The following is an 11,772-nucleotide window of genomic DNA, read 5'->3' on the forward strand; positions in this document are numbered from 1 at the left end:
TGTGTGTGTGTGTGTGTGTGTGTGTGTGTGTGTGTGTGTGTGTGTGTGTGTGTGTGTGTGTGTGTGTGTGTGTGTGTGTGTGCCTGACAGACGGAGTGCAGGGACGCAGTGACCCCCGACTGCACTCTGTGACAGGAAGTGGTGCTTCATTAAAGTGTACCCCTGCTGGAGCACCATGGGCTCTGTTTCAGAGTCGGGTCAAACTGTTTTTGGTGTGAAGTCATTTCTTTGAGCTACGTCTGAAATCTAAACACGTCTTTTCTTAACGACGACACTGAAACATATCTCATTAAGTCTCCATTTTATTAGTGGAAGAAAAACAAATCAAGGATCGTTCCCTGATGTGTGTGTGTGACGGGATATGTGTGTGTGTGTGTGGAGGTTTACAGGTGTGTGTGTATATAGAGGTGTACAGGTGTGTGTGTGTGTGTGTGTGTGTGTGTGTGTGTGTGTGTATATAGAGGTGTACAGGTGTGTGTGTGTGTGTGTGTGTATATAGAGGTGTACAGGTGTGTTTGGGGGATACAGTCTGTACACATTTACAGTTAGGAAAATAACTTCTTGTTTGAGTCCGCTCCGTCTGAAAACCTCTCACAGTGATCTTTATATTTACAATATATTACAGATATTGACTCTGAACACTATACATCCCATAATGCTCCTCTTCATCAGACCGTCCTCAGAATCCTTCATTTACACGACTTTCATCAACCTCAGCCAATCAGAGCTCTGGGTATGAAGGCAGGAAGCAGGGTGTGTGGATTGAGGTCTCAACAGTTACTGAGCACACACCTGAACAACGAAACAGAAAGCATGTCTTGATTTCCCCACGCTGCTCACTGAAGGGTAAAGTAAGTCATCATAAGTCAATTACTACAATTCTAACACAAATTCTGTTATTCACAAAAATCGATGATGGTGTTTTATGTCTTTGTACGCTGTGACATCATAATGTAACTCTGTCTCTGTCTCCAGCACTAAATGTGCCTCTCATTCATGAACTGGTCCCAGCGCGGCCCCCCCCACTAAAGTGACTCTAGAACCACGATTGAGAATCGGAGGCTTTCAGTTGAATGGGCGACAGAAATGGAAAATAAACGGACTGAGTGTTCAGTCGAGGATCTTCTGTATCTATTCACAGTCATAGAGCACTGGAGTTTCCCTTAAGCCCCGCCCCCAACATTAAGCCCCGCCTCCAAGCAGTAAGCCTCGTGCTGGGGAGTTTATTACAGAAAAATGATCCTCTGATTTACAGACGTCTCTTCACTTTTCGATGGAAGTCAATGGGGGAAAGTATCTTTGGGCCAACATGACGTCACAGTAGTTGTAGTACCTCCGTTTGGCCACTACAGAAATTAGCTTCAACGTCCGGCGCACTTCCTGGTGGGGGGTTAAAGTCTTCCGTTGAAACCTGAATCAACAAATCCTGGCTCCTCCCATTAAACCCAGGGCTCTGATTGGCTCCTATAATAATAAGGAGGAGGCAGCTCTTTGTTCCTCCCACACTGCCTCACACCTCCTGCTCTCAGTCTGCCGGGGCTGTGGAGGGGTGTATGGCAGTGTGATGCCTCTGGGGGGCGTAGACCTTCAGGTGGGGGTCAAGACCTTCAGGTAGGGGTCAAGACCTTCAGCTGGAGGGGGGAGGAGAGGACAGGGAACAAGGAGAAGGACTCGGACTGGAGGAGGAATCTGGTTTTGGTGAAAGACGGAGCTCTGGTTTATCTTCCTCTCTGGTTCCTCCTCTTCCTCCACCGTCTCCTCCTCCCTTCCCTCCTCCACTTCCTCCCTTCCCTCCCTTATCTCCTCCTCCCTTCCCTCCCCCAGCTCCCTCCAGACCCTCAGAGTTCTCCAGCATCTCCTGGATGAGAGGGGGCATGCAGCCGGGGATCTCCATCTTCAGAGAGATCACTCGCTCTGCTCCTGCAAGACAGGGAGGAGGGGGGGGGGGGGGAGAGAGTGAGGTTTATAAAGTATATAGAGTTCATAAAGACAAGAGGTAAACCTTTACAACTACAGGAAGAAGTACTTAGATCCTGCACTTGAGTGAAAGTAGAAATATTAATGTCTTAAAATACTCCGTGAGAGGAAGCACAACATCGTCACGAACAGATATCGAGGTACTTGTGTAGAAATATCATATTGTGTCATTCTCACCATGAAGCCCAGTGTGTGTGTGTGTGTGTGTGTGTGTGTGTGTGTGTGTGTGTGTGTGTGTGTGTGTGTGTGTGTGTGTGTGTGTGTGTGTGTGTGTGTGTGTGTGTGTGTGTGTGTGTGTGTGTGTGTGTGTCTCACCCTTCACACTGATGCTCCTCAGGTCGGTGATCTTCATCAGTATTTTGGGGAACATGCAGGGTTTATCCGGCCTCCTCCTCCTCACATACATCTGCACACACAGAGGGGATCGTTGTATAAATATAAATATATACTTATAAATACTACATGCTGATAGGAGGGGGTCTGACCTTCAGGGCCTCCAGCATGGGTTCCTGCAGAACATCCACCTTGTCCGACTCCTCCAGGTCCTGACGGTCTGCAACACACACACACACACACACACACACACACACACACACACACACACACACACACACACACACACACACACACACACACACACACACACACACACACACACACACACACTTTAACATCTCTGGCGGCTTGCTACAGCCGAGCCACACACAGCATCTCCACTTTAATATATACTCTATGAGGTGCAGTACCTCCACAGAGCAGGCAGATGGCGCTCAGCAGCCCGGTCTCCGCGTCGTCCATCTCCAGCGGCAGCAGCTGGTTGGCGAAGGTGAACACGAGGTCTGTGAGCGGGCCGAAGCCGGCGTTATGCATCTGAGTCCGGTTCAGAGTCAGCCCGTCGGAGAACGTCATGGTGTCTTTATCGGGGGTGTAGCGGGTGCAGATCCTCAGAATCTGAGGGAGGGAGGGGGGGGGGGGCGAGAGGTTCAGAGTTTAGACTTAGGCCCCACTCACACGGGAACGTTTGCGTTTATGCACAGTATGCGTATTCAAAAAAGTCTTCCGTTCACATGCATTCGTTTCATTTAACGTGTCTGTTCAAACGAGGCCGCTGGAAACGCTGTAGTACATATGCCGGGACTGTAAGTGGCGCTGTAACTTCCGCCAAAATACACCAAAAGCAGCGAAGAAGAGCAGCCCGAGCAGCCCCGCCGCAATGTTGCCATGGCTACCCTTCTGTTTATGCCCCGCGGTGTATTTAGCAACATGTAGTTCATGTAGTTCTCCATGTCCTTGTTGCTGATGGTTGTGGTAGAGGAGCTGTAGATGTTGCACTAATATCTGTAGCATGGTCAGTAGCAGTAGCACTAGCAGTAGCTACTGACAGGATAAATGCATATGGATAAATGCAACGGGGAAGTTAACTGAAAGAAATCGAATCTGTGGATATTGCATCGACCGACCAAGAAGCACGTCTCTGTGGAGAGGACGCGCTCAGAAAGAGAGATATTCTCTACAAACACCGGGTAAGATCGCTCCTTTGTCAATATAATGGATCAATGCATGAAATCTGACTCTGTTTATTTTGTTTAAGGAGTATATTGGGCGTTAACAATTCTGGTTTGCCTTTTATAATATTATTTCATTCAAGAACCCCTTGTGCGTTTAATTAACACAGCTATTTTTGATAGTTGCTACAGCAGTGAGCAGGAGAGGTGGGGAGAGGTGGGGAGAGGCGGGGAGAGGTGGGGAGAGGTGGGGAGAGGCGGGGAGAGGTGGGGAGAGGTGAGGAGAGGTGGGGAGAGGCGGGGAGAGGTGGGGAGAGGTGGGGAGAGGTGGGGAGAGGTGAGGAGAGGTGGGGAGAGGTGGGGAGAGGTGAGGAGAGGTGGGGAGAGGTGGGGAGAGGTGGGGAGAGGTGGGGCTATCGCTATTTTTTCAGGAAATATTCATATCGAGGTGATTACACGGACTCGTTTGACCCCCCAGAGCGTTTCGTTTGCAAATCTATCCACCTTGGGACCCGTTATCGTTTGTGGGGTCAGTTTCTATCGGCCTCGTGTAAATAATAGGGCTATACGCACGCAAAACTATGCAGATACAAGCAGTTTTCTCCTCGTGTAAACGGCGCCTTAAAGGGAGAATATTAAGTTCTCTGCATCATTTCTATGGAGCGGGTCGATAAAACGTGTCTTTAACCACACTGAAAGGACTCAGAGGTTTATGATGTTATACGTTCATCAACCAATCAACCAATCAACACATCAACACATCAACACATCAACACATCAACACATTAACAAATTAACACATTAACCATTGATTAATCAATCAATTCACCAATTCACACATCAGTCAACCAATCCCCCACCAACCATTTAACTAGTTTAATGTTTATCACTAAGACCATTTCCGTTGTCATTCTGTTATTCCTGTTTTATTTGTGTTACTCTCCTCTCACTGTCCTGTCTTCACTTCCTGCCCTTGATTGACCCCCACCTGTGTAGCCATCCCTAATTGGTCCATAATGATCATCCCTCCCCCTTTGTATTTAGTCAGTGGGTGTTTCTCAATGTCGAGAAAGGATCCTTCAGAGCCACTATTTCAAGGATGCTCCGTCATCGAGTCCCGCCGAAGGACTGTTCCAATGTCCAGGATCCTTGGAATTCTACCGAGGACTGAATCCTTCGTTGCGGGAAATTTCGAGGATGCATATGTGTATCCTCCGCGGTCTTAAAATCCCCACAATGCTTTGCGCAAGGACCAATTTTCCAAAATCTTTGGCGGAAAATGTAAGGCGGGGCCTCTCATATGACGCACGCCTGTTCCACTCTTCGTTCTCCGAATGAAAGGAAGGATTCTTGCCTAGTCTCTGATGGACCTGACTCGGAGGGACATGTCCTACCAAGGAAGCGTCCTCGACATTGAGAGACACCCTGTGTTCCCTTCAGGGCCAGTTCCTCTTTGTACCTTCAAGAGGTCCAGAAGTATTTCCTTCGACCAGCGGTTCCCAACCTTTTCCCCCTCAGGGCCCACTTAAGAATCTAAAAATGTTTTCTCGGCCCACATTCAATCATAAACAATACAGAAGCTAAATAAAGTTCTGATTGGTCGATTCAGAACATGTGACACGTTGTAAATCCAGTAGAACAGACCGTTGCCAAGGACTGTAATGACCGTTGCTAAGGACTGTAATGACCGTTGCTAAGGAGGAGCAAGAAAAAGAAAGGAAAAGAGGTTCAAATAAAAAAAATCTTAATAATGAAATGTTTCCACACAAATCATAACGTTTTGCAGATTATTTGGCGGCAAATCTTGGATTTACATTTACACCCTTTAATATTTTATTTGGGCTTTTAGCTGAAGACCGCACACAGTTAATAAATACAACCATTCTTCTGGCTAAAATACATATTTTTAAAAGTCAATCAAGGAGTAATCTTAATTGAAGGTGTTTGAAGAGTACATTAGTAATGGCTCAACACACCATGAAATGGGAAATAATGAGCTCCAACGAAGAGTGGGATTAAAGGAACTATAAATATGCCATGTTGTGTTTTTGGTGGTTTTTGTTTGTATTTGTGTCCTACTGACTGTATCTTTATTTCTTCTGTTTTTGGTTTGTTGTTGTCTGAGACGGGAATGTCATCTCCTATATGTTATTCTTATGTCCATGTTTGTGTCTTCAAAAAAAAAAATATATTTGGCGGCCCACTTGCAATGCCTTCGCGGACCACTAGGGGGCCGCGGCCCACAGGTTGGGAACCGTTGCCCTCGATCTTCACGTGTTCCTGAACCAGCTTCAGCTTCCAGAGGCCTGTACTACGAAGCCGGATGTTCTCTTAGCTGACTTCAGGGGAAACTCTGGCTTTCCGGTCCTACGACGCTGGTTCTCTTTTTAGCGGGCTAGATCTCCATGGTAACTGATGCTGAACGGCTAGCCTGGTCCGGAGCAGGTTAGGTTGCAGGCTAAGAGATCAAGTCAGTGAAAGCACCGCCTGCTGACCAATCAGAGCTCAGTGTGCAGAGTTTAAAGCGATCAAGTCATATTACAGGATAGAGGAAATACAGTTTAAACTGCCGTTGCAGGAAAGACGCAATCAGAGCAATCTGACTATTATAACATTAGCGTTAAGAAAGCTGACTTAAATATCTGCCACAACATAAGTAACCGGATCAGAGTAACATTAAGTACAGTCCGCGGCACTGTGAGTGCAGACGTCGATGTGTCCCATTATCATTCATATCATATCACATCATAATGTATCATATATTTCCTTATCTGAGTCAGCTGAGCCGTATCTGGCCGTGCAACACTCACAGTGTCACATACTGGATGCAGAAGTATTATTTTAAGCAACACATTAAGTTGACGAAACACTCGAGTCAAATGTAATTAAAGTCAGATCGTGTCTTAGACGGGGCAGTGATTTCATAAACCTGTTAATGTACGCATTCAAACACTTTCTCTGTTACCAGCTGTATTCACCTTGCAGGTGCAGCTATGTGGCTTTGATCCTGGATAAAGTGTTTAAGTCATGGATGTTTAAAGTTTAACTTCTTCATATTTGACTAATATTAAAGTTCACTTTTCATTCAGGAAGTATGACGCTGCGCTGTCAGAAACCCGTTTATTTTGGATTAGGTAAGCCGGGTAACTCAAACATATCCAGGGTCTGTTGAACCGGCTTCGTAGTACAGGCCTCTGGTCTGTCCTGGTCTGTCCTGGTCTGTCCTGGTCTGTCCTGGTCTGTCCTGGTCTGTCCTGGTCTGTCCTGGTGCCGTGTCCTGAACCTTAAAGTAAAGACCTCTCTGAAACTAAAGCTGTGTCTGAGTGGAGCTGTTCAGTCTTCTACCTGTGTTCACTCAGTCAATACACACCAGGTGTTTTTACATGTACTAAGTACCTGTTCACTTTTCTATGTTTAGCATTTATTAACCATGTGTTCACATTTATGTTACTTTCAGTCTTTTTATAAATATGTTTAATTTACATTTAATGTTTTGCATTCATGGGTATTTTAGAAGCATACATTTATTTACAACCAGTCATCTTTATATCATTTGGTAAGTGTAAATCTGCTCATTGCTGCAGTGTCTCAGTCACTAGGGGCTTGGACTGGGAGCCGTAGGGTCGCCGGTTCAAGTCCCCGAACAGACCTAAAATATGGAGTGTGGACTGCTACTTGGAGAGGTCCCAGTTCACCTCCTGCCCTGCCGTGGTGCCCTTGAGCAAGGCACCGGACAACCCCCTTCCCCCCTCACTCCCATTGCTCCCCGGGCGCTGTGCAATAGCTGCCCACTGCTCCTAGTACTAGACTCCTGGTGCTAGACTCCTAGTTCTAGACTCCTAGTTCTAGACTCCTAGTTCTAGACTCCTAGTTCTAGACTCCTAGTACTAGACTCCTGGTACTAGACTCCTGGTACTAGACTCCTGGTACTAGACTCCTGGTTCTAGACTCCTGGTACTAGACTCCTGGTACTAGACTCCTGGTGCTAGACTCCTGGTGCTAGACTCCTAGTTCTAGACTCCTGGTTCTAGACTCCTGGTACTAGACTCCTAGTTCTAGACTCCTGGTTCTAGACTCCTGGTACTAGACTCCTGGTACTAGACTCCTGGTACTAGACTCCTGGTGCTAGACTCCTGGTGCTAGACTCCTAGTTCTAGACTCCTAGTTCTAGACTCCTGGTTCTAGACTCCTGGTACTAGACTCCTGGTACTAGACTCCTGGTACTAGACTCCTGGTACTAGACTCCTAGTTCTAGACTCCTGGTACTAGACTCCTGGTACTAGACTCCTAGTACTAGACTCCTGGTACTAGACTCCTGGTTCTAGACTCCTGGTACTAGACTCCTGGTACTAGACTCCTGGTGCTAGACTCCTAGTTCTAGACTCCTGGTTCTAGACTCCTGGTACTAGACTCCTAGTTCTAGACTCCTGGTTCTAGACTCCTGGTACTAGACTCCTGGTACTAGACTCCTGGTACTAGACTCCTGGTACTAGACTCCTGGTGCTAGACTCCTAGTTCTAGACTCCTAGTTCTAGACTCCTGGTACTAGACTCCTGGTACTAGACTCCTGGTACTAGACTCCTGGTGCTAGACTCCTGGTGCTAGACTCCTGGTACTAGACTCCTAGTTCTAGACTCCTAGTACTAGACTCCTAGTTCTAGACTCCGAGTTCTAGACTCCTAGTTCTAGACTCCTGGTACTAGACTCCTGGTACTAGACTCCTAGTTCTAGACTCCTGGTTCTAGACTCCTGGTACTAGACTCCTAGTTCTAGACTCCTGGTTCTAGACTCCTGGTACTAGACTCCTGGTACTAGACTCCTGGTACTAGACTCCTGGTGCTAGACTCCTGGTGCTAGACTCCTAGTTCTAGACTCCTAGTTCTAGACTCCTGGTACTAGACTCCTGGTACTAGACTCCTGGTGCTAGACTCCTGGTACTAGACTCCTGGTGCTAGACTCCTGGTGCTAGACTCCTAGTTCTAGACTCCTAGTTCTAGACTCCTGGTACTAGACTCCTGGTACTAGACTCCTGGTACTAGACTCCTGGTGCTAGACTCCTGGTGCTAGACTCCTGGTACTAGACTCCTAGTTCTAGACTCCTAGTACTAGACTCCTAGTTCTAGACTCCGAGTTCTAGACTCCTAGTTCTAGACTCCTGGTACTAGACTCCTGGTACTAGACTCCTAGTTCTAGACTCCTGGTTCTAGACTCCTGGTACTAGACTCCTAGTTCTAGACTCCTGGTTCTAGACTCCTGGTACTAGACTCCTGGTACTAGACTCCTGGTACTAGACTCCTGGTGCTAGACTCCTGGTGCTAGACTCCTAGTTCTAGACTCCTAGTTCTAGACTCCTGGTACTAGACTCCTGGTACTAGACTCCTGGTACTAGACTCCTGGTGCTAGACTCCTGGTGCTAGACTCCTAGTTCTAGACTCCTAGTTCTAGACTCCTGGTACTAGACTCCTGGTACTAGACTCCTGGTGCTAGACTCCTGGTGCTAGACTCCTGGTACTAGACTCCTGGTACTAGACTCCTGGTGCTAGACTCCTAGTTCTAGACTCCTGGTTCTAGACTCCTGGTACTAGACTCCTAGTTCTAGACTCCTGGTTCTAGACTCCTGGTACTAGACTCCTGGTACTAGACTCCTGGTACTAGACTCCTGGTGCTAGACTCCTGGTGCTAGACTCCTAGTTCTAGACTCCTAGTTCTAGACTCCTGGTACTAGACTCCTGGTACTAGACTCCTGGTACTAGACTCCTGGTGCTAGACTCCTGGTGCTAGACTCCTGGTACTAGACTCCTAGTTCTAGACTCCTAGTACTAGACTCCTAGTTCTAGACTCCGAGTTCTAGACTCCTAGTTCTAGACTCCTGGTACTAGACTCCTGGTACTAGACTCCTAGTTCTAGACTCCTGGTTCTAGACTCCTGGTACTAGACTCCTAGTTCTAGACTCCTGGTTCTAGACTCCTGGTACTAGACTCCTGGTACTAGACTCCTGGTGCTAGACTCCTGGTGCTAGACTCCTAGTTCTAGACTCCTAGTTCTAGACTCCTGGTCAGTGGCGGCCGGTCCATAGGGGCGCTAGGGGCGCCGCCCCACCTCTTCCCATATTAAAAAATAAAAATAAAAATAAAAATAAAAATAAAAATAAAAAATATATTTAAAAAAATATATATATTTTTATTTTTATTTTTAATGAACAAGGTAAATATTATATAATTGGTATCAGTAAAATGTATAATCTACAATAAAATCTCGTTTAAAATTGTGTTACGATGTCTAAAGTTACTGATAAGTCACATGTTTCCTGCCTGGCCTTGCCCGTGTACCTTCTCTCGTCTGGGCGCTAAGAGAGGAGCCCTCAACCAGTGCAGCAGCAGCCACTAGCAGCTGACTGTTGCTATCTGTAACGTGTAAACTATGCCGCGAAAACATAATTTCAGCCAATCAGCGGCGTCAAATATGATGGTCACAGGGCTCCTCCGTGAGCGCCCGGTGCAGTCTGTGAGTTGTTTGGACTCGTATCCAAGGAGACAAAACAGGAAGCTGTCATACACTCTGGAAGCTACCATTAGCAGCTAATGAAAACTCCGTTTTTGACATAAAAATTGAATTATGGATCATCAATCATTTTTCAAAGTGACAGACACATTGGATTAACCTATGGATTAACCTTCAGCTGCGTTTTTCTCGTTTTTGATCAGAATTGTTATTCTGCAAAAGGTGAGCATATCTCCATGTTTTGCTACCTAAAGCTACGTTGTGTGATGTTTGTATTTGCTTCCCCTGTCGCGAGTTCTGATCGCTCAGTGATGATACTTATATTTCTAGAATATGTGGAATCTCAGCTTGTAAGCTTGTTTGTGCATATCCGATAAGTATATCGATTGATTTATACCTAGAGTGCGTTAGCATTTTTTCGCTCAGGGCTCATTTAGACGCTTCTTGTGAGACTTGTGTTTTGTTTCGGTAAACATGGTTCATATCATCAGTTAGATGCGTTTCCTCTGAGTAGGACACATGAATAGTTTATTACATTTTAAGAAGCCCTGAGACACAGTTTCGTGAGAAAAAAAACGGGGGAAAAAAGCCCCTTAACAGGTTAAATGGGAATTAAATCAGTGTTCCCAAAGCCCCGGTGTTCTGCAGTTTGTGTGGGCCTACTGTACTGTTGCACAGTTTATGCTGTAGAAACTATGTCCAGGACAAGGTGTTTGGAAGTTTTGGAAGATTCATAGCTAACCACACTGAAGTTATCGAGGTATTGATCAGTCTTCTCATATTTTTAAGCCTCAAATTGTCCTTCTCCCCCCCTCTAACATCACCAGAAGTCATGATTTAAGGGGTCTTTTCTCAAAAAAAATTACCGGGGGAGCATCCCCCCGGACCCCTCTAGTATTGTTTGATCACCATTTCCACAGCCCCACCTAAAATATTTTCCACCAGCCGCCACTGCTCCTGGTACTAGACTCCTGGTACTAGACTCCTGGTACTAGACTCCTGGTACTAGACTCCTGGTACTAGACTCCTGGTACTAGACTCCTGGTGCTAGACTCCTGGTGCTAGACTCCTAGTTCTAGACTCCTAGTTCTAGACTCCTGGTACTAGACTCCTAGTACTAGACTCCTAGTACTAGACTCCTGGTACTAGGATGGGTTAAAAGCAGAGAACACATGTCACTGTGTGCTCTGCATGTGAGACCATTACAGAGGGTTTCATCCCTCCCAATTCTTTAATTCTCTTTTCTACTCTGCTTCTTTTATCCATGCCTATCTCAGACTTCTTTACATCGTAGAGACGCCTATGAGATTGGGTTTTACATAAGTGTGATGAGATATATGTACAGGAGTAAAAGTAGGATGTGTCCCTCTGCAGTATAAAGTGTCCTTACATGTAAATACAGGTAGAAGTAGTACTGCAGTACACCTGTAGACTACATACTCTCCTTAGCGTATTGACATCTTGTAGATTGTTGCTTTTATTGCGTTTAAATAGTTGATTGTTTTTACTTGTACTTGTTTTATGGTGTGTGAGCTGAGCTGTGGGATTAGTTTTCTTTGTTTCTTTGACTGGACAGCGCTTTGGTGTGGAGGTTTTAAAGCTGTATTGTATTGTATTGTATGTTGTTCACAGTGTGTCCTCACCAGGATGTCCAGGCAGGCGGCCTTCAGCAGCGTGATCTGGTCAGCGATGGAGAGCGTGGTGAAGCCCGGCAGCTGCTTGGCAAACTCCACCGTCTTTATGATGCATTTAGTGGAGAGCTCGCTGAACTTATCCCACAGAGAAACGT

General features: G+C 46.2%; 1 protein-coding gene across 8 annotated transcripts in view; it reads right to left on the reverse strand.

The window, feature by feature from the left end:
• Window positions 1–440: 440 nt before the first annotated feature.
• Window positions 441–11,772, reverse strand: part of LOC117470215 (retinoic acid receptor alpha-A-like) — a 26,518-nt gene continuing 15,186 nt past the window's right edge. For 7 of the 8 annotated variants that reach the window (XM_034114899.1, XM_034114906.1, XM_034114903.1 and 4 more), the window contains 5 exons: window positions 11,627–11,772; window positions 2,724–2,928; window positions 2,463–2,530; window positions 2,293–2,383; window positions 1,628–1,920 (listed from right to left, as the gene is read on the reverse strand). The exon at window positions 11,627–11,772 is cut by the window's right edge and continues 31 nt beyond it. In XM_034114899.1, coding sequence (XP_033970790.1) covers window positions 1,628–1,920; window positions 2,293–2,383; window positions 2,463–2,530; window positions 2,724–2,928; window positions 11,627–11,772 — 803 coding nt within the window. Of the gene's footprint in view, window positions 1,921–2,292; window positions 2,384–2,462; window positions 2,531–2,723; window positions 2,929–11,626 lie in introns of all 8 variants that reach the window. The other variant, XM_034114898.1, reaches the window with a different exon arrangement.

The sequence above is a fragment of the Trematomus bernacchii genome, unplaced genomic scaffold (genome assembly GCF_902827165.1).
Source record: "Trematomus bernacchii unplaced genomic scaffold, fTreBer1.1, whole genome shotgun sequence".
In the NCBI taxonomy this organism is placed as follows: Eukaryota; Metazoa; Chordata; class Actinopteri; order Perciformes; family Nototheniidae; genus Trematomus; species Trematomus bernacchii.